This window comes from Coenobita brevimanus, chromosome 55 (genome assembly GCF_032717465.1).
Source record: "Coenobita brevimanus isolate Jiangsu-jjx chromosome 55, ASM3271746v2, whole genome shotgun sequence".
Classification (NCBI taxonomy): domain Eukaryota; kingdom Metazoa; phylum Arthropoda; class Malacostraca; order Decapoda; family Coenobitidae; genus Coenobita; species Coenobita brevimanus.
The window spans coordinates 26,823,285-26,846,803 of NC_137008.1; the positions used below are offsets into that span (position 1 = coordinate 26,823,285).

The 23,519-nt window shown below is 42.0% G+C and overlaps 1 protein-coding gene across 1 annotated transcript in view; it reads right to left on the minus strand.

The window, feature by feature from the left end:
- LOC145401281 (neuroligin-4, X-linked-like) overlaps window positions 1–23,519 on the minus strand; it is a 112,467-nt gene that overhangs the window by 58,514 nt on the left and 30,434 nt on the right. Inside the window, exons 3-6 of the mRNA XM_080273610.1 lie at window positions 17,450–17,644; window positions 16,651–17,282; window positions 16,189–16,200; window positions 14,247–14,404 (exon numbers count right to left, since the gene is read on the minus strand). Of these exons, the coding sequence (XP_080129736.1) occupies window positions 14,247–14,404; window positions 16,189–16,200; window positions 16,651–17,282; window positions 17,450–17,644 (997 nt within the window). The remainder of the gene's footprint in view (window positions 1–14,246; window positions 14,405–16,188; window positions 16,201–16,650; window positions 17,283–17,449; window positions 17,645–23,519) is intronic.

Consider the following 23,519-nt stretch of genomic DNA (forward strand, 5'->3'; position numbering starts at 1 on the left):
ACTAAATATCAAAGGGGGTAGAATGTAATTATGAACTTCCCCGTTTTGCTGTCAGAACTTTCCTATGACACGCCAAGATCTTCATGTCTTCGTGTGTCGCCGCATGTCGTCATGAGTAACGAGGCGTGACTTTGCGCTGACGTGGAGAACTTGGTCATTCTTCGCGGTTCTTGGCATATTACGACAATTTTTGGAGAGTTCAAAAATTGTCGGTGTGGGCGCCGACAAGGAGGAGAACGTGACATGTCGTGACGGTAAAGTCATTTGCCTTAGCTGTGATTTAGTGTGTCATACCATGACTTAGCTTGTCATAGCTTGTCGTACCTTGTTAAGTGTGACTTGACGTGTCGTAGCAATACCTTGGAGATCGGATCTCGAAGACCCGCTATGACACACTGACACCTGCCTACTGACACCTGCCTATACTCCACCCTCCTATATATAGCCTCGCACCGAAGATCCCGGCCATCGTCGTGTATCGTCATATGTCCTTATAATCTTAGCAGTGACTTAGCTGTAACTTAGCGGTTCTGTAGCGTGTCGTAGCTTGTCGTAGCATGTCGTGGCGATGTCTTGGCGTGAAGTGGAGTCAAACTGACCGTTATTTTTTAACTGAGGGATGATCGTAGTGTGTCGTCAGGATAACAAGGGCGGCACCTGTTGTTATATCAAATCCCAATATGCAACTGACACTATTCTAAACTTCACTTCATCCAGTTTTGATTACTCATTATATAAACTAAATTGTCAAAATATTACCAAATATATTTGTGTACTTTATCGCTCCCCCAAAGCTTCTTCGGAACCCAGTGTATTTGATTCCATATCCACACAGTTGAATAACCTTAACCTTGCCCTTAGCACCGAAATTACCATTTTGGGTGATTTTAACATACATAATGTTGAATGGTTATTGCATTCTGCCATGACTGACGACGCTGGTCTAGAGTGCGAGCTCTTTGCAGAATCGTTTAATCTCACCCAGCTGGTAAAGCAACCAACCAGAATACCTGATAATCCTGACCATAATGCCCATCTCTTGGATTTATTCTTGACAAATAATCCAGATCAATACAGGATAGAGGTCTGTCACCACTTGGATCCTCTGACCACAATCTCATCAAAACCTCATTAGTTAACCCTCCCACACCTCCCCGTTCTGAACCTGTCAGGGTGACCCGATGGCACTTTGATAGGGCAAACTGGGATGGATTTAGAAATTATCTTGCTGACATTCCATGGCAGTCTTTCTTCTCTAGTGATCCCAATTCTACCCAGTCCCACATTTGCGACTTAATACTAGCTGGTATGGATTTATTCATATCAAGTCAACAGTTCACTAAAAGATCGAACTCTCCAAAATGGTTTGATGGCAACTATGCCAGAGCAACAGCCCAAAAGTCAATAGCATATAACTCTTACTTAAAATAAAAAAAACATCTGAATCACTCTCTCAATTTAAAATTGCTAGAATTCATGCAAAAGCTGTATTAAATCTAGCTAAATCAAACTTTCTTCAAAAGCAAGCATCAAAACCACTTAACAACCCTAATGACAATAGAATATTCTGGTCAACTCTTCTTTCAATAATAACTTTCACAAGTTATCTTCCATTCCCCCCACTAAAATCTTCAGATGGCAACATTACAAATGACCCGCGTGGGAAAGTGGATATCTTTGCCAGTACATTTGCCAGAAACTCTACCACGGATGATTCCAGCCAGAATGTCCCAGTACCAGAACTTGACTCTCCCGAAATTCCCCCACTTAAAATACAGACAAGATACGTAAAATCTATCCAAGACAATTTACCTACCAACAAAGCTCCAGGCCCAGATGGAATTCCGCCAATTGTTTTGAAAAAGTGTTCCCCTGAACTTGCCTCTGTTCTAGCTAAATTATTCAGACTATGCATACGTACTTCTTTACTCCCAAATTCATGGAAAGAAGCCAATATCCACCCAATTCCGAAGAAAGGAAGTTCGTCTGACCCCTCTGATTACAGACCAATAGCTGTCACATCTTCTCTTGGTAAGGTATTTGAAACTTTAATTAATAAGCACATTGTTAAACATCCTGAATCCAACAACTTAATTAGTGATAGACAATATGGTTTTCGCCACGAAAGATCCACCATTGACAAACTCAATCTCCTAACTCATACCATCCATCAGTCAAGTGATCTACATGGAGAAACTCATGCAGTAGCCCTTGATATTTCTAAAGCTTTCGACAGAGTGTGGCACCATTCCCTGCTGTCCAAACTCCCTTGCTATGGACTAACGTCTTTTGTTCCTTTGATTTCTTCATATCTTTGTGACAGGAAAATAAGAGTAAAAGTAGATGATGTATATTCCAATTTCCACTCAATTAACGCTGGTGTGCCGCAGGGATCAGTTCTGGCGCCAACCCTATTCCTGGTTCATATTAATGATCTCTTGTCTGGCACCCAAAATTCCATCCACTCATACGCAGATGACTCAACACTACATAGTTCATTCACATTCAGACACTCATTAACAAAGTCTAATATCTCTACCTCTCAGCTCAACACAGCCATCTCCATAAATCAAGACCTATCTACGACCAGTGAATGGGGACAAAACAACCTTGTCTCTTTTAATGCTAGTAAAACTAAATATATACAATTTACTAATAGACAGATATGGCCAGATTCGTACATTACCTTCAGTGATACTAATATTCCCAACTCCAAAAGTACTGAAATTCTTCGCGTCTCACTTAACAATGCCCTCAACTGGACCTCTCTTGTCAGATCACTTGCTAAAACCGCCTCAAAGAAACTTGGATTATTGTACAGAGTCCGTAACTTCTTCGCTGATGAGCAGTTAGCTATAATTTATAAGAGTCATGTGTGCTCTCAGCTTGAATATTGCTCACCCTTGTGGAATGGTTGTGGAGAGGTTGCATTAAAACAACTAAACAAAATTCAGAACAAAGCTGTTAGAATTATTAACAACCCTGCCATTACAAATAATCTACCTCGCCTGTAAGTAAGAAGGAATGTTGCATTATTTTACAGATATTTTTTTGGCAAACGCTCAGACGAAGTTGCGTCCATGGTGCCACCTCTCCATGCCTTCCCTCGTGCTACACGGGCATCTGGTAGCGCTCATGACTGGAATGTCACTCAGCCATATTGCAGAACTTCTGCCTATCGGAATTCTTTCATTCCCCGAACTGCATCTCTCCGGAACTCGCTTCCCCAGAGTTGTTTCCCTCCAAATTTTAACCCACAGCTGTTCAAGTCTAAATGTTACAGATGTTTTATGAACAGAGGACACCAGTAATCTGGTGTATGGATTATTTTTTTTTATTGATTTGTTTTTCCTTCCCTCGTTCTGTTACTTAAAAAAAAAGAAAAAAGACGCTTCAGTAGAGTGTCATGGGATGTTGTAGCAATGTCTCTGTGTGTCTTAGCACTAAAGTGACTGTGTCGTGAAATGGCCGTTTAGGCCTACCGTTTGAGGTATGATCATGGCATTTCACCAACATCATACCTCGAGGGTGAGATCGTGGTGATCGGGGCCATTTTCGAAAATGAACCTGAATATGGGACTCGGGCTTGTGTGTCCTAACTCTCCCTGGGGCCAGTTGAGGAGCACAGCTAAATTTCGGACAATTTACTTATTGCCCCCAAGACCACGAGGCATATTTTACAATGAGAGAGAGCTCAAGAGTGCCAGTATGAGGAGGCTAGAGATTCTGGATGCGTTATAAAATTGATATTTAACCATGCAATCAATGGACGCAAAATAGCTGACACTATGATGCATAAGAAGGGTTTGGCTAAGTATGAAATTATGTGGAGAAGACAGATGTAAAGCTGACTGAGACAACACAACATATGGAAATTTGTTAGTTAGGAGGTCAAGAGACAGTACATACGCACCGTCGTGTATGCCTACTCACAATGCCTAGGACCTAGGATGCCTGAGGGAGATGATTGGGAGATGGAAGGGGGCGCACCGTCACATCAAGAATTTTGAAGGAATTATTGTGCCAGATTCTCGTTGCCAGGGGGGACCTCATACCACTTAATTTTTATGCCACTATTTCCTACCACGCCCTTTATTATCTTCTTCCCTATTATTATAGAAATCTAGGTTGACATCAAAAAATACGCATCATACACGCAAATACTAAGGTGAAAATTCGGAAGGGAAACTGCAAAAGAATAACTGCTTCAAATTCTCGTAGCTATTGATAATATGATCCACTGGCTGTCGATGAGTCACACAATGTGACTACTGATATTTAGGAGTGTGTGGGGGGCAGGAGAGTGTATGGGAGAGATAGTGGTGCAGTTACGATAGGAAATTCTATCAAAATAAATCCATATTTACGTATTGTTTTAACATCATCATCATCATCATCCAATCCTATGTCGCCTCACAGAGGAGCGTAGGAACCCGGGGCTAGGCAAGTTGGTCCTGACATTGAAGATCAGAGTGACCAGCCTCGCCCATCCCTGAATGGCATTACATGAGCAATCAACCCCAACCACCCCTTGGATATAAACCTTCACCGGCTCAATCCGATTGGAGCGCAATAATTACCCACTAAACCACCAGGCGCCAAAATTTGGTTATATGGTTACCACCCAGCGTAGTGAATGGTTTCTTGGTGTACAGGAAACCATTTATTATTATTATTATTATTATTAGTAGTAGTAGTAGTAGTAGTAGTAGTAGTAGCAGCAGCAGCAGCAGTAGTATTTCAGTGGTGCAGTTATGAAATTCTCTTAAAATACACCGATAATTACTTGATATAATAATAATAATAATAATAATAATAATAATAATAATAATCTATCTATCTATCTATATACCTAGGCTGCTTCCCCCAAGGAAAGGGAGGTAGCCGAGACAGGACGACTCACTCTCCATTTACTCATCCATTCAAACACATTCATTCGCATCTTAGCCCCAAAGGGGAGAACGGACAGATCCTCACCGCACCACACCGCACAAGGGTCAACTGGGCAATGCAATCAGTGACATCCACAGCAGGGCCCGACAGCAGAACTGGTTTACCCCTGCCACATCATAACAGACCCATCCCCTTACCCGCACCTGACCTGACTAGCTGATCAGACCAAATGCGGGAGAATATCCCCTCAGGGCTGCGTCATCACTTATTCATTCACAATTTCTCTCCATTTATTTCTGTCACGCACAGCCACTCTTCCTTGCTCAACAGACATCCCTCTCGCATCCAGCGCTCTCTTCACACTGTCCATCCATCCTATTCGTGGTCTTCCTCTCAGCCTTACACCTCTCACATCAGATCTAGTTATCTTTTTCACCAATCGCTCATTATCCATTCTCTCAATATGCCCAAACCATTGCAACACCCTCTACTCAACTCTGCCAGCCATCTCCCGAACAACTCCAGTTCTCCTTCGCACTTCATCATTTCACACCCGATCCATACACGTCACTCCACACATACTCCTCAGACATCTCATCTCCATTACATTCAAACTTTTCCTCTCTGCTACACCCATATTCCATGTTTCAGCCCCATATAATGCAGTCGGTACCACAACACCCTCATACAGCCTTCTCTTTACATCCATTCTAAGCGAACGACATTTAAACACTTTTTTCATTCCTCCCAGTACCTTTCCTACTTCATTTATTCTAAACTTCACTTCTGCATCTATTCTTCCATCCACAGCAACATGTGACCCTAGATATTTAAAACAATCTACCTCCTCAAGCAACTCACCATTCAAAACTATATTCATCCCCCTACCATCTATCAACCTCGTACACTTCATCACTTTACTCTTATTCTCGTTTACTTTCAATTTCCTCCTTTCACACACCCTTCCAAACTCCTCTACCAACTGTCTCAATCTCTCCTCTGAATCAGTCACCAGTGCAGTATCATCTGCAAACAGCAGCTGCTTCAGATTCCACTCTCCTCCATCAACATTTACCAGACTCAGACCACCTAAAACTCTTGCATTCACCTCCCTTACAACACCATCCAAGTAAATATTAAACAACCAAGGCGACATCACACATCCCTGTCGCAGCCCCACTCTCACGGGAAACCAATCACTCACAGCATTTCCCACTCTTATACACGCTCTACTATTTACATAAAAACTTTTCACCCCTTTTAGTAACCTACCATCAAGTCCATACAATCTTAAAACAGTCCACAAAAGCCTCCCTATCAATTCTATCATACGCTTTCTCTAAATCCATAAATGCCCAAAACACATCCTTGCCTTTCGCTAAATACTTTTCACACACTTGTCTCACAGCAAACACCTGATCAACGCATCCCCTCCCTCTCCTAAAGCCACACTGCTCATCACTAATCACTCCCTCTGTACCCTCTCTAACTCTCATAATTAACACTCTACCATACACCTTACCTACAACACTCAACAGACTTATACCCCTAAAGCTAGTACATTCATACTTATCACCCTTGCCTTTATACAACGGGACCACATAAGCACTTGCCCAGTCAATTGGCACCATACCTTTCTCAAAGCACACATTCAACAATCTTACTAACCAGTCAACAATAGTCACTCCACCACCCTTCAGGCATTCCACAGCACACCCATCCATACCTGCAGCTTTCCCTGTTTTCATCTCCTTTACTGCCTTCTCCACTTCCTCCTTCGTGATCAAAGAATCATTCAACTCTCCCAACACATTTATTCCTTGCACCTTCCATCCGCCACAATCTCAGCCACCCTTTCCTCCTCTACATTTAACAATCTTTCAAAATACTCTGCCCATCTCTTCCTTACTGCATCCATCTCAATTAACATCCTTCCATCCTCTGATTTTACTCGTTCTTCCTTCCCAGACTCTCCCTTTCGCACCCTTTTCACCTCCTTCCAAAACATTTTCTTATTCTGCTGAAAATTCTCTGTCAGCCACCTACCCCACCTCTCATCTGCTGCCACTTTAGCATCACGCACAGCCCTTCTCGCTCTATTCCTCTTCTCCTTATACCTTTCATATGACATCTCATCCTTCCTCTGCAGCCACACTTCATATGCACGTCTCTTCTCAGCCACAGCCATACTTACTTCCTCGCACCACCATTCACTTCCTTTTCTTACATCGTCCCTTCATCACGCTTGCACCTCTGTTAATCTGTTTTTGCTACTACGCGATTATATTCAGGTTATATAAGCACCGAAGTAGTGAAGGGGATGAGGAGGGTAATCCTAAGCCCTCTTAAAAAAAAAAAAAAATCCTCAACTGAATAAAATCACCCTCCGACAACACGAATGTAATATTAATGGAAATATGATATTACACAACATAAAGAATTATACTGAGTTCAAATGCTTCTTAGTTTGTATTAGGATCATATTTACGACGTCACGGTTACCACCTGAAACATAGAGCGTTTTCATTTCTTTAAGCATTCGCCAAACGACTTTGTTTATCTTGGGAAAGGCGCCTAGTGTTTAGGAGTTTGATAGAAAGGCCACCGATCACTTCAATAGTCGCAGTACAAAAAAAAAAAAATAAATAAAAAATAAAAAAAATAACCCAACCGTCGACTGCGTGACCTTGTCGAGCTATGAAACGAAGGGGGAGAGGAGGATGACCACGGTGAGGAGTAGGTGAGATCAAGCGAAGTTTTCTGCGCCGCAAAGCTGACAGGAAAGTATTTCTTGGGGAAATGGGTGTTGTAGGATTTGTGGTCTGAGTGGAGCAACTGTATATACCGTTATAATCTCTATGAATGAGGGTGTCAGCAGAGTAAAAAGAAAAAAATGGTGTGAGGGGGGTTGAGAGACGAGAGATGATGGGTGAATTGGAATTATGATGGGCAATGGAAAGGTGTCATGAAAGTATACGCCTTGTGAATGAATGACTAAGTGCACAAAGGGCGTTACAAAATATTTTCCACGAACAGAATCTAAAGAAGCTCCCGTTCCTCTAATTTATCTGAACTTCTCAGGTGAAAAAGTGTCATCAGATGTCATCGGACTGAAATTGTACAATGGATCATCATCGGGAATTTTGTGGTTCAGTCGGCAAGACCCCTACCTATACATTGTTTCAAGATCTTCGTTATGATTTTGTATATTTCCTTTTAATCATGCTGTCATCACAAAGTTAAATTCAACCACGGACGTACCTGTTGTTGTAAAGGATATCGAAAGCCACATCGACCTCCTTCAGTCTGACAGGAGAGGGACTCCTTCCAATGTTGGATATGATTTACCGGGCTTCAATTTTTCTATGCATTCTACTCCGGGCAAAAGCTAAACAGACTTGTCCCTGAGACCCAGCAATCCTCCTACATATCATAACCAACCTTGGCACTAACACCCACCGTCCATAACGAATACATACAAGGGCTGCATCATACAGGACTGGTGTATTGGTATTAGCAGGGGTGTTTTTACAACAATGTCGGCGGGTCTTATGGTAGATAAGTAGTCTGCTTTAACGAAACTCAAATCCCTAAACTGTTCCCTGTCCTTGCCGGGATTCGACCCAGAGTCCATTGAGACAGTAGGGTACTTCTCTATTGGTTCAGGTACCGCCTTCCTGATCATTTAGTGCCCTTCAACCCGCTCCGTATCCCCTGATAGCAGGATGGTGGACTGCAGATTTGGGCATTTTCAGCTACAGGCCACTGGGTTCACGTCCAGATGAACACAGGGCTACAGTACAAACAACAACAACTCGATCATTCTCACCTATGACTAATACAGACGTAGGGTGAAAGCTATCTCTATATCTATATCTATCTATATACCTAGGCTGCTTCCCCCAAGGAAAGGGAAAAGCAGGAACATAAAAAGCAAGACTCTGATGCAAATAGGTTCATCTGGCTGTGACCTATAGAAATTTTCCACATTTCATTTTTATTTTAATTACTGATTAGTCACAGTAAATTTCTAAATAAAAACAGTTCCCTGCGTTAGTGACTGTTTATATATTACACACTTAATAAAAAGTATTACTATATACTTAGCGCGAAACCCTCTCACACGAGACAAAGACTATACTATTATATCATAAAATTCTATCCTATGCTGGTAAAGCGACTTCCAAGAAAATGTCATGAATCGCGTACTTGTGACACATCCTGAACAAGACAAGTAGAAGTCGTAGCGGCTCAAAAAATTCCCTAAGAGGACGTCAGTATGAACGAAACTTGGATTGTCGGCTATTGAATCCTAGTGTATGCATGTGCAAACTTTCAATAATGAGTGGCCCGAAGTTTTGCTACATATACTCCTACACTCGTTACGTAAAGAAAATAGATGATTGTTATCTTATGCACACTCATTGTCTGCAGAATACAAGGTATACTCACAGGTCAAATAAAGCAGAGCCTCTTAGCTGCTGTAGGTGTTTATGGCGTCCCTCGTGCCCACTCTGATAAACAAACATTCCAAGAAGCAGCTCAATTTTCTAGTACCCATCCAGAATTTCCAACATTACATCCATGCCAGAGGAAGGGTACCTGTGAAAAAGATATGTACATCTATGCAGACTAGATCTACCTATGTGTAGCCAGACGCCTTTATCCTGTAAGTGGTGACCTAAAACAAAACGCCTTCATGCCACCTTGTCCTCCGTCATCGGTCTGCCCTCTCTGCACCTTCCAGCCCTTCACTCATATACCTCTCCATATCATCCACCCACCTCATCTTCAGTCTCCCCCTCACTTCCTACTCCACCTCACCCACACATGCTATTTTTAGTCTGTCTTTCAATCTGCATCATCTCCATACGGCCAAACAACCTTAGATTACTTCTAATGCTTTCAGTCACATCGACATCAACACAACAACCTCCTACACTTCTTTATGGATTTGTCTGTTTCCCCAGGTAACTTCACAGGCACGTCTCAAACAACTTATTTCCGTTACACCCACTTCTGATCTGTCCTTCTATTGGGGTAAAACATTACTTCCAAAGGCTAAAGCAGGGATCTAAATAATGTCATGTAGTGACTTTATACTTCCACAATCACATGCCTATTCGTTATCCCTGCTCAACCCATTCATACATATCATTTTTTATCCTTACACAACACACTCCATAGAACTTGAAGGCATAGACATCCACCATTCCTTGATTAAGAATCACTATGCATTCTGTGACTTCATTTCACCCAAAGACCTAACTTTACTCTTAAGTACATTCACTTTCCGATTTCGCTTTTTACCCACGCTGTGAAATTCATTCGCCAAGCTTTGCAACTCTCACTCATTTCCACTTATCAATACAGACTCACACACAAACAGCAGTAGAGTCAGTTTCCAAACTCTGCCCACTCTCACTAATACTCCATCATCCACCTGCCTACATTGTATTTCTTTAATAACGATACACACACACACACACACACACACACACACACACACACACACACACACACACACACACACACACACACACACACACACACACACACACACACACACATACACACACGTGTGTGTGTGTGTGTGTGTGTGTGTGTGTGTGTGTGTGTGTGTGTGTGTGTGTGTGTGTGTGTGTGTGAGTGTTGAACAACCACGGAAACATGGTACATCTCGGTTTAAGTCCAACATTCGAATAAAAGAAATAACTAACTTCCATTCCCACACGCATTCCTGCCCTAGCGAACTCATGCAAATTATCTTCTCTGGCATATGCTTTCCCCAGATCCATGAAGGCGACATACGACCTTTTACCAGTTCTCTAAACATCTTAAAACAAGACAAGTATCTGTTCTACCTAACTCATTCCCTTCCTAAAAGGTCCTTGTTCCTCTCCAGATAACTTCTCGGTTACCTCCCTAACTCAATAGTGTAATATCCTGCCATATATCTTTCCAATTACGGTGAGATGACAGATACTCCTATGACAGTCACATCTAATTTTGTCCCCTTTCCCTTTGTATAAAAGTAATATTGTGCCTACCTTCCAAGTCTCCGAATCTTCATCTGCCTCCAAGGCCAATCAGCACATCTTCCAAATCCATGTTATCACTCTCTTTCTCTCTCTCTTCCGTAATTCAACAGTGCCCCGATGTGCAACTTTTTTCGTTATGAAGACAGCGCATACTTTCTTCCACTCTGCTCGTTAATGAGGTGTGCATCCCAGCCATGCCTCATGTCTTACCTTTGATGAAACAGCTCTTCATTTCTGATAATAGTTTCCTCTTCCAACACTGCTTCTTTCTGTTCTCAGTTCGCAGTCATTAGCTTGTAACAGGGCAGGTAATTTTTTTCCTTTGATTATTCCCTTTTGTCTTGAGTCTAAATTGTTTCAGTTTAATAAGAAGGACTCTTCTTTTTCCCCTTTATCAGCTGAATCTCAAGCAAGCAAGTATTGTGCTCTTGTAGCATATAAAAAACAAGACCAGACGTGTGTGTGTGTGTGTGTGTGTGTGTGTGTGTGTGTGTATGTGTGTGTGTGTGTGTGTGTGTATATGGTGCAGTTTATTTCTGCTTCTCTGATGAACAATTATTAATCTTGTAACAACAGGAATAAGTAGAGAGTATGAAGACATGTAAGGAAATAGTAAATTAAACTTATCAAAAAAGACGTTCGGGATACGTAATATATTGATGGTAGACTTTCTTCAACATGAAAGTGCATATATTGGGGCATTGTCAGCATTCATTTTTTTTTCTACACACGTGTATCCAGTTGCTTGTTCGTCGGAAACCAATGGGATGTTGCTGTTGTTGGATGGGCACCCAAGTGGAACAGTTTCTCGGCATGCTTGTTTACCTCTGCAGGCACGAGTGATGTCACAATCACCCACAGTACCCGAAAGACTCAGTTCCTTTGACCTGTGAACAGGCTGTGTATTGTAAAAGCCTAAATGTGTAGCCCACAGCATATAACAGAATGACTTTTTTTTTGGACATTGAGTTTTTAAATTTAGGATGTGAATAGTTCCCCGCATGAATACTTTCCATTCTGTGTATGATCACGATCACCAGCTCACTGACAATTCCCTGTCAGTTTCGGCAATGGAACGTGTTGCATAATATAATCTTACGCGACAACAATATGAAACACACTTTGAAATATTATGCGATGGAAGGACAGTTTCACACGTCTCGGAAAGAAAGGGAAATATGTAAGGGAAAACACACTAATGATTGGATTTCGTCGGCGAACGATTGCATGTGATAGTATCTGTCAGGACGGGTTCCGTAATGAAAGCCAGAAGGTGGTGAAGCGGCTCATATACAAGAATAATAACACCATAGGCATAAACTGCTACTGTATGAACTGAGCAGTAGTAATGAGGTTATTTCACTACGGTACTACTTCGTATTAAAACATACAGTGTGCTCCGATAATCAAACGTTAAGAGGTTCATGTGGGCATAGCTCAAATTATATTCTTATATCTCAGTGTAACCTATGCCTAATCTACCTTAATCAATCCCAACCTAACCTGTCCTTACATCCTCCTAGGGCCTGAACCAGTCCAGAATGGGAAGTGAAAGGCCTTTCTATGAGATAACTGTGGAGGTTAAACTAGAGTCTGGACCCAAGAACTTTGCGACTATAGACCATTAGATGAAGTTACACATATTACAACTCAGAGCATATGAAACAGAGATTATGTCTTAGCCTTGCACACAGGTGGTCCTGGGTCGTTTCTAGTTGTCGAACTGTACAGTAATCGGGGGACGGACTAGAATGGTCGCACCTTAGCCCCCTCCCCCCTCCTCTCCTGTGCCACCACTTTCCTCTTCTCCCATCGTAACTGTTTAGGCAGAAACCATCCACAACTTGTGTGTCAGAGCAATGGACTGTCTTTGTTTCATGCACTAACAAATGAAACCTACTCCACTACATCTTACCTGCAGCAACATCAAGCTCTGGCCTGTGGAAGGCAAAGCCTTTAAGCAGAAGTGGTATATCTGTGGTGGAATTAGTGGTTTCTAGGTTCTAGTGTGAAGTAATTTAGTTCATATCACCAGCCTGGTATGCCATGAGCAATAATGTCTGCATTAAGAGTTATTACAGCGACTTGGGTCATTATGCAGCAACATGATTCATTATGACAGGATCATGAGTAATTCTGACAGCATCATGAGTCATTATGGCGGTATCACGAGTCATTATTGTGAGATCACAAGTCACAAGTCATTATGGAGGGGTCATGAATCATTACGGAAGCTTTGCGTGATTACAAGTATTATGGCAGCATCATGAGCCATTATGGCAGCATCCTGTGTTATTAGCTCAGCATCATTAGTCATTCTGCCAGCATCCTGTGTCATCATGAATTATTATGGCAGCATCTTGTGTTATCGTGTCAGCATCATCCGTCACTAGGGCAGCATCTTTTGTTATTATGTAAGCATCATCATTCCCTAAGGCTGCATCATGTGTCAATATGGCAGTATCATTAGTCATCACTCCTTTTAGTACTGGGACTTGTCGGAGATGGTTAAAGCAATCTTTATCTTCTTGTGTCCGATGACGCAATTTTCACCAGCCACCAAACTATTCTACTTAGCTTATGAAAGATAAAATGAGAATGGGATAATTGAAATATTTAATTAAGATATTAATGAAGAATATCAAACTCCTACATTTTGAAAATCTCTCTAGGCTGGCTATACTCTTCCAATTACAGCAAACATAAAAAATGTTATGCTCGTATTATTTGGAATAACAATCAGTGGTGCAGTACTGCTGTGCAAATTGTTTTTCACACATTAGGGCACGGCTTAATTTTATATCAATATAGGAAAATGTGACCGCCCCTCTTTTCTGCTGCACAGTACTTGGCTCTAAACTGATAACAATCTTAATAGCAGTATCGTCTCAGATAATAGTGATTTCATCTGGATAAAAAATTCTTGAGGGCTGAGGTATGTGTGTGTGTTTGGGGGTGAACGATAATTTGAAAAGCTAATGCACTACTTTATCAAAAGACTTGATCATTTATAGCCAACTTTCAGCATCCCATTCCTAACTGTGTTTCTTCCGGGCCTGTAAGCGCCCCACTCCTCCCGTACACAATGGAGTGAATCTTGAGTGTATCGGTATAATCTTTATGCGTCTACGAAGAAGTATGCTCAAGTCAGCTGCAGGAAATGGGAAATAAAAGCAGTTTGGATTCATTAACACTCAAATTATTAAAACAGTAGGCTATCTTGAGATGCTAGTGTTTAAGCAAGAGCCAAGTCGGAGATATCAACCAGGAAGCATGAGTGAGAACAAAGTTATGAGTAAGTTCTGGACTAACCCCGACTTTGCGAAGTTAGTGATGAGCGTGATGACATCCTCTGAAAGCTGGGTGAGGGCGGGTGTGCCGAGTGGAGGAGATGGCGCCCCTGGGGATCTCGTGACGTCACTCAGCCCCGTCCCCCACATCAGTCCCAGCTCCATCCCAGGCGTCTGCAGCTGGACCACCACCATAAATAAACTCATCCATCCGATGACATAATTTTCTTAGTACATTACTGCCAACTTCAGTGGACTGTATGTAACTTGGGAAGGATCTCTCGTTAGGAAGCGGTTAAGTAAAACTATACCTAACTCTTCCATTTCAAAAAGTCTTTTGTAAATTCAATAAAATCATCTGAAGGCAGTAAGAATAAGGCATGTCATACGTTGGTAGAAAGAAGGTTAACTTCTTGCCTACGACAACGTGTTTGACTCCATTAGCTTATTTTTGTTGCATCGTGACAAGTACCGGTATATTCTAGTTGAGAGATAACTTCCAAACCCACGGGCTTTGATGTGGACTTTAATTTTACTCCTAATCTGCTAAGTGTCCTTAAAAGTAGCACCAAAACATCTGTTGGTACAGTCATGGACAAATAAACCTGGACACTCAGGGGCTGAGCTGATAGTTTCTTTTTCCTTTTCGATTTTTCCACTAAATCTTCGTCCATATGAACCGTACCCCCCCATCCCCTTCCTTCCCTCACCTCCTCTCCGTCCTACCCATATGACCCGGGAACTTCGAGAAGGCTGGTCATTCCCAGGGGACAAGTAGACACTCCTCACCTTTCTCTCTCTCTCTCTCTCTCTCTCTCTCGCTCTCTCTCTCTCAATCTGAACACTTGCTTCCATCCTTTCTTCTCCCTCTCCTCCCTCCCCCATCTACCATCTCTCTGTCTCTGTCTGTCTTTATATATATATATATATATATATATATATATATATATATGTGTGTGTGTGTGTGTGTGTGTGTGTGTGTGTGTGCAATTATTATCATAACGAATGGCATGCTGTGAATTGGAAAGTAAAGATGAGGAGAATTGGCGAAAATGGTGGCAGAAGGGAGTAGGCAAGTATGAAGGTGGACGTTAATTGGCCCGCAGGGAAATAATGACAGTTCCACATGCTGACGTCTCGAGAGGATTTCCTGCAGTTGTTCCCTCTAAATATGTTCCAGTGTTTTAATTTGTAATGCTTATATCACAGTAAAGGCATACTTTGCACTGACATTATTATTTACTGCTACAGATTATTGAGAGAGAGAGAGAGAGAGAGAGAGAGAGAGAGAGATGGGGGGACAAGTGGTCACTCCTCACCTCTCTCTCTCTCTCGTATGCAGATCCAAAATCAGGAGGAGTCGCCTCGCATGGGCCAACCAGCCTACCGCAGTTGTTTTCTTTAAATATATTCCTAAGTTTTATTTTGCAATACTTATATCACAATAATAAAGGCATACTTTGCACTGACATTACTATTCATTCCTAAAGAATCTTGAAAAACAGAGAGAGAGAGAGAGAGAGAGAGAGCAGCTGCGTATACGAAGAATGAAGACGAGCTTCTCATTGTGTGTGTGTGTGTGTGTGTGTGTGTGTGTGTGTGTGTGTGTGTGTGTGTGTGTGTGTGTGTGTGTGTGATAGCAGAGTAGCCGTAGGGAAGAGAGAGGGATGAGTTGTGAAAATAAAAATGTAGGGAGTTGCTTTTGTCAAGGATGCACACACACACACACACACACACACACACACACACACACACACACACACACACACGGTTCAAGGTCGGCGGATTAGCGAACTGGTGTGTATGGGGGCAGGGAAGGGGGGATGGGGAGTGCAGCCTGGCAGGTGCTATGAAGAGAGGGTAAACGGGATGGGGGGTGGGGGTGGGTGGGGGAAATGAGTCGTGAACGAAGAGTGACGGACAAGCCGGGGAAAAGAGAAAATATGACATTTGCCCCGCCTCACCTGTCCAGGTTTCTCTGTCCATGACTGTACCAAGAACAAAATGTAACATGTGTCATCGTGGTGAAGTGACTATTGGACGGGGTAGTGACGAGAGACTTTACATGGGAAATGACTGGTGAGATCGTTAGTCCGAGGATATTTAATGCTTTAAATACCTGGGAGAAACAAAGAAAAATGTAATTAAGAGTGACACGACCCGAGGTAAAGGGACAGTGTGAAAGGAATACCAAGTACATGACAAGAAATGATTGTAAGGGGTTGACAGGTATATTTTTTGTGCATAAAAAGTGTTACTAACAGTGGAAGTTGTTCATAAAAATATGGAGATCTGTTTTGGAATACTGAGGGTAATTTCTCTATCCGAAAGTAATATTGCAGGAAAGTGAAATCCTTCGACAAAGTGTCAGCAGTTGACAAGAAAAGTTCTGAAACTTAATTTAACTACAGTACGTTACAGCTTACCTGATCTGTCATGTCCAGGTGACAAAGAAAGAGGTAGAGAGTAGTATGGGTGGCTAGGGCATCTGCAGCCTGATGGAGGGGTGCCACCACTCCTGAGTCCCCCAGCAGGTGCAGCAGCAGATCACGACGCACACCGGGGTTGGGAATCACGGCCGTCCAATCGGTGTATTCCTGCAGTGCGGCTGCCAGCACCTCACGTAGGTGGTGTTGTCGTGTGTTGCGTATCCAGGTTCTGACCACACGTTGGAAAGTGTGCTCGTCCACACCCTTTTGCACCAGCCGCTCCCCCAGCCAAACCCAAGCCTCCCATGGTGTGAACCCCAACATGACTTGAACACGCTGACGGCTGAGGGCAGCATCACGTCGTGCTGATGCCACCACCACACCGTCCTCACTGGGGCCCCAGGCAGGCATAAAGGCCGGAGACTCCACCTGCTGCGCTGCCTCCATGAGTGCACTCAGAGGCGCTGCTCGCAGGCAGGACACAGTGTCGGGATGTGTGGCGCCAGGTTCCTTGGGCACGGGACACCCTGCTGCCATAGCCAGACGCAGTGTCATGCTCAACGGCGCTGTGACACGTGACCACGGGCATCCAGACCATCCAGACACCAGCACCACACGCTGGAACAGGCCTGGGTACAATGGACAGAAGGAAAGTGGGAGATATTAAGTTACTGCACTTATCTTCTAACAAGAAAAATATACATAAACCCAAGTATCAGAGTACCTGACACATTTGAACTCTCCTGAGATGTCTATAAAGGGACGTGCCACTCCCCAGCCACCCAATAGCACTCACCTGGAGGGACGATGGGGCTTTCCATGAGGTAAGATATGCAGGCGGCGCCAGTGTCCCGCCCGAAGAGTGTAACTCTGGCAGGGTCACCACTAAACTGCCTGATGTTTTCTGCCACCCAGTTGAGTGCTGCAATTTGGTCCAGCAGTGCGAAGTTACTCACCACACCACCACCACCAACGTTCGTATTCAGGAACCCTGACAATGACAGATGAGGTTCATTCCTGTGTACTGTACTTGTTATGAGCCAGTATTATCAACCTACTCAAATCCAAATTGGTCCAGTGGGTAATATGGGAACTGTTTTGGGCAGGAACCCCTAACATAGACTACCTAAAGAATAAAAGTATAATTATTGCCTTCCTAAGATGACGGTTACAGACCCAAGACTTCCAACAATCCACCGCGTCTACTCGACACTTAAGGCATGTCTGTCACAATTATACCTAACATAATATCAAGCTGAATTATCTATGGGCATCGACACATGCCTGATCTCTCTCTCTGCTTACTTGCAAGAATGTTAGCCTATAAGTTAACAAATGATATAGATAATGTAAAAATGCTGGGCGATTCTTTCCACCAGACAATAAAACTCAGCCTTCCCAACCTACATACCTTAAGACATGGCTGACATTTTTACATTTCTGCATTTCATACTCATGTACTCTTGCAGACTTCGTTACCTGTTACACCCATCAGCATACCGAGTTTTATAACTTCCCTAATACGGCGGAAAAGTTTTACTCACATTTAATATTCTTAACTGGGAAAATGCACGTTTCGAGCCAACATTGGCGTTCTTCAGTTATGAAGAGACAGCATATCCTAGTAATGCACACCAGGGTTTGTAGGAGAGAGAGAGAGAGAGAGAGAGAGAGAGAGAGAGAGAGAGAGAGAGAGAGAGAGAGAGAGAGAGAGACTGGATTAGGTGTTGAAATACTATATACTGTTCACTCGCAATCCAAAGAAAGTATCCCGGCCTTGTCGATGCCGTGGCCAGGAAACCAAGAATGGTCTGGTGTTTGGACACAGTTTTAAACCCCCTCCCCTCCTCCTCCCCCCATCCATTCCCAACTACAACCACTTTCCTTGATCTCTTGATTGAAAGGTAGCTCACTCCTTTGCCTCGTCGTATGAATCGCGCGCGCAAGCACGCGCGCGCGCACACACACACACACACACACACACACACACACACACACACACACACACACACACACACACACACACACACACACACACACACACAGAAATGTGTGATGAAATAAGGAAAGAAGACACAATACAAGCTTGACTGAATCCTGTTCAAAAATAACACCCGCTCTATCTTATAAAGCGTGGGTGTATTCAAGGTAATTCAGTAAGTGAAAATATCTGTGTAACAGGTGAGGCGCGCTCTACCCTAAGCTTAATAAAACTATACACCATTAACAGGAATAAAATAGCAGTTCATTTCAAGAATGAACTACATGGAGAGTGTTTGTCTGTTAGTATGGCTTTATATGCTTTACGTCTTCCTGTCCGGTGAGGCATATTTTCAGTTCACCTGAATAAAATCGTCTGGCAGTAACAATATCGCAATACCAGTTAATTTGAACCGATAATTACAGTTAATGGGAACTGATAATTCAGAAACTGTCTGCCTCAGTTTCGTTCTGTTTATTTTACCTGCTTCACTGTCTTTCACGTCTTCATCTACACAAAAGGTTCACTCTCACTTATGCTGATATAGCAATCAGTGTGAAAACAATGACTGAGAGAGTGTCTTTCCCCTAGTCCGTCTGCCCAATTGCCTCTCATGTTTTCCTCTATAAGAATGGTCTGTTATCACCTATCTGAACAATGTCATCTAGTGAAATCAAGAATATAATATAACTAGGTTAATAAAAAATTGGTAATTTAAAAATGGGGAATAGGGATCGCTAAAAAAAAAAAAAAAAAAAAAAAAGGAAGAAACCCTATTTTGACTCGTTACAAACTGTTGATACCAGAGTCACAAGGGATTTGTGGGTTTACATCGTCAACGTTAGTTGAATCCTTACTGGTTTGCATGCACTCCAGCGATCCTTATTTGTTTACCTTTTTTAGTGATCCCTATTCCCCATTTATAAATTGCTAATTTTTTATTTACCTACTTTTCATACTTTCTTAAAAATCCATTTATGAACTAAACAATCAAAATTCTTGCGTATCAATTACCACCAAAGCTTCCATGTTATGACACTAAACACTTTGCATTTTCTAATAATTTTCATTGCTGTGGTGTTGTGGCTTTGCACACACTGATTGTTGGTTGTTATTTTAAATTCTGGTGTTCATTTTGTTTACTATAGTTGTGAGGCCTCTTACAGTGGACACTGTTTCATAATCTCTATACTGTATATTGCAAACTGATTAAACAATTATAATTTTTAAGAAGCTACATTGAGTAAAATCTGAAACGCTATATATTCCAACTGATCACAAGACAGAATAAAAATATGTTGTGTGGTCTGCACGACTATTTTGCATAACGGTAATTGTGTGTGTGTGTGTGTGTGTGTGTGTGTGTGTGTGTGTGTGTGTGTGTGTGTGTGTGTGTGTGTGTGTGTGTGTGTGTGAAAATGAAAATGTAACATTACTACATACGATGCAGTAACAACTGATGTAGGGGGCACTTCTTGTGCCCCCCCCCATGCCCTCTTCGTCTTCTTCCTCTGACTCTTCCTCACCCCTCTCCTCCATCTCTTCCACTCCCCCCTCCTCTGCGTCCCCCTGCAGTTGACTCGTGAGATGGTTACTGTCACGATGAATTTCCAATAACGTTGAAAAATTTATACAAGTTTGCCTTTAGTTCGCTTTAGAAACTGGTCACAATAACACAACACGGTCACTTCCAATTAGAGCGCAAAAGAACAATCCCGCGCTTTTCATCTGTCTCACGTGACGTCTAAACACAAGTCTGCTGGGACTTCAGAGATGAACTAAAATAAGCAAAATATTAATGTAACTGAGTAAATTCGCACCGGTGCGTGTTAATTATGCAAAGACCCTTTCCCACAATGGCGCTTCATTGGCCACATAAGTAATCTACAAGCTAGGGTTTCCCATTTAGTAATAACGTAGTACGATATAAAATTTAATATAATCACGCAGCTGGTGATGCACTATTGATATTTGATGGCAATTCCGTACTTGAATGGCTTCTCACGTGCTTGCAATGGCGCAGAAGAATCCATATGTATCTGGAAGGTGGATGATCATCTTTCGATTAGGTGTTTTAAAATAGGTCATGGACACGCGCAGTGACCCATTAAGTACGACAGCCTAGTTTTTATCCCGAAATACAGAATAGGTCTTCTTGTCGACCAGTGAAACAATAATGTGATTAATAATAATAATAATAATAATAATAATAATAATAATAATAATAATATGAACAAACTAGCAAATTTCGATTGTAACACTTTCTTATAATAGTTCTTTTCCATATCATCAGTGCTTGGCTGACCTAAACTATTGAAAAGGAATCCTCTGAATGTTGTTTCAATAATGAGTTTTGCTTTCTACGGTGGTATTTAAGGGACTGTTCTATTAGGGTTTTCAGCAGATTCCTGGGTGATCCCCATTGTGAATCACTACCTTGGTTCATGATAAGTCAATGTGAATCGATATTCCAGAATCTATGTCTGCCGCTTTGTCTGTCTGTCTATCTTAATTAGGAGGCAATTTCTTTCCGAAGATGCATGTAATCGTTAGCCTTAGCAAGAAGTTAATCTTAATTTCAAACGGTGTGTGTCTGTGTCTTTCCCTTTCCTTGTGGGAAGTGTTTATATTCAACCTGGCATACTAAATGTGACTGTTGATATTAAGAATAAAACAACACCACTGACGAATCTCTCTAAGGCATATGCCTGTCTTTCCATCAGTTTTTCTGTCAATTTCTCTTAGGATGACTTTAATTCAACAACATGATTCTCCGTCACACAGAATCCCAAGTAGGCTTGAGTGTTAAGAAAAATATTACAATACTGTATTTTACATTTGAAGCCAGCACGAGTATAACACTCATTTCGTTTTGCATTACGCTTTTTTATTATGGTACTGTGTAGTTAGATTTTTTTAATACATATTTACGCTATATAGATGTTTCCTCTCTCTCTCTCCCTCCCTCCCTCCCGCTGATTGAAGGGCAGCTCACTCCTTTACTTCGCGGTTTGAAGCAGCTTACGATGCTCAGAATGTGTTGTAGCAGAATGTGTGTGTGTGTGTGTGTGTGTGTGTGTGTGTGTGTGTGTGTGTGTGTGTGTGTGTGTGTGCGTGTGCGTGCTTGCGCGCGCGCTTCATACGACGAGGCAAAGGAGTGAGCTACCTTTCAATCAAGAGATCAAGGAAGGTGGTTGTATGGGAATGGATGGAGGGAGGAGGAGGGGAGGGGGTTTAAAACTGTGTCCAAACACCAGACCATTCTTGGTTTCCTGGCCATGGCATCGACAACGCCTTGATACTTTCTTTGGATAGCGAGTGTGCCTGTATAGACAGACTGCGGCATAAATTTCTCATTTTTTTAGCCTAGCTAAACCTGCATCCATTGTGGGTGACGCAACAGCGACTACTATCTCATCCCGTTGGCTGCTTAAACTTTTCTTAACTGAATCAAGTCGTTCGTCATTATTTGGAATAAAACACGGAAATATTGATTCTAAAGAGAAACTTTAACTATGTTTCTTTTTATCGTTAACTACGTTTCTCTTATGTATAGTAAAATCGCCCGGCGCCGCTGAAATATACCGCAAAGTACTTATTTCGTAGCTAAAGGCATAATCCTTTTCGTCCCATGATATGATTTATTTTTACACTTGCTTCTACCAGGTTATTATATCCAGCTTAAAGAGGACCTACAAGTGTAAACTGATTAAGGAAGGATAATGCTGACCCATCAATTTCGAAAAGTCTACCATAAGCTTAAAAAAAGGGGGGAGGGGACAGCAAGAATAAACCGTAAAAAGGCGTCAGAGTACTGAAGGGGTTAAACTTTATATTTCACGTACCCTCATTATCTTCCAAATTTTCAACCACATTAACTCCTGAAATCAAACCTATCCAAAACTCAGAGTAGCTGGTGTGTCTTCAGCATACAATTTTTCAAACTTTGCCAACGTCCTAACTTTACTGGTATTCCAATTTCACGGCCTTTTCAACTTTCCCATCTTCCTAACCAACCTTACGACCATACCAACCGTACGACATTCATATCCTTACTGCCTTGCCAGCCCAACTCACCTACCCGGAATACAAAGCAGGTGGAGTATAAAAACTGATGGTCTATTGGGAACATCCTCATACTGACGAGGTTAAGGCTGAAATCAATGTTCTTAAGTGAAGCAAGTTTGGGGTAATGCGATTAAGGTGGAATACAGGGACAAGGCGAGGCAGAATAGGCTGACTGGAGGTGAATGGTGGTATAGGGCACTGTTGATACGAACTGTAGGTCAACAGTTATTGTCAGGATGAATGATTATATGTAATTTTCTTCCAAGAATAAGTACACGAGAACAACTCTAGTTGACCATACAGCCTATACCATACGCCATTCATCGCAGGAAGTTATTATTTCTTTAAAAGTTTCGTTTGCTCACGACTCTTATATTGCCCAATTTTTCTTTTAATGAGGCCATAAACGTCGACCATTTGCTTTAACCTTGTAAGTTCAATGACGTTTTGTCATTTTTATCACGTTGCCTCAATGCCATTTTATTCAGCAACAGGGATGTCTACCCTCAAGATGCTAATGAATGCGACATTTAACCGCTCCAGCTTAAAAATTACCTACCATGCTGAATGAAATTGTATGAAGGAGGCAGTTTGAATGCAGGCGTGAAACAGCGGTGTACCATGTCTGTAAGACTGTTACACACACACACACACACAGAGCTTGGCATATATATATATATATATATATATATATATATATACGGGTGGTGTTGCGAAAGAAGAAATTCAATATAAGGCACTTAATGCTGAGGTGTCTTTAATGAGAGATGGAAGTTTCGGAAGTTGACTTTTCTGTTGTTTTTTCTAATGATACTTT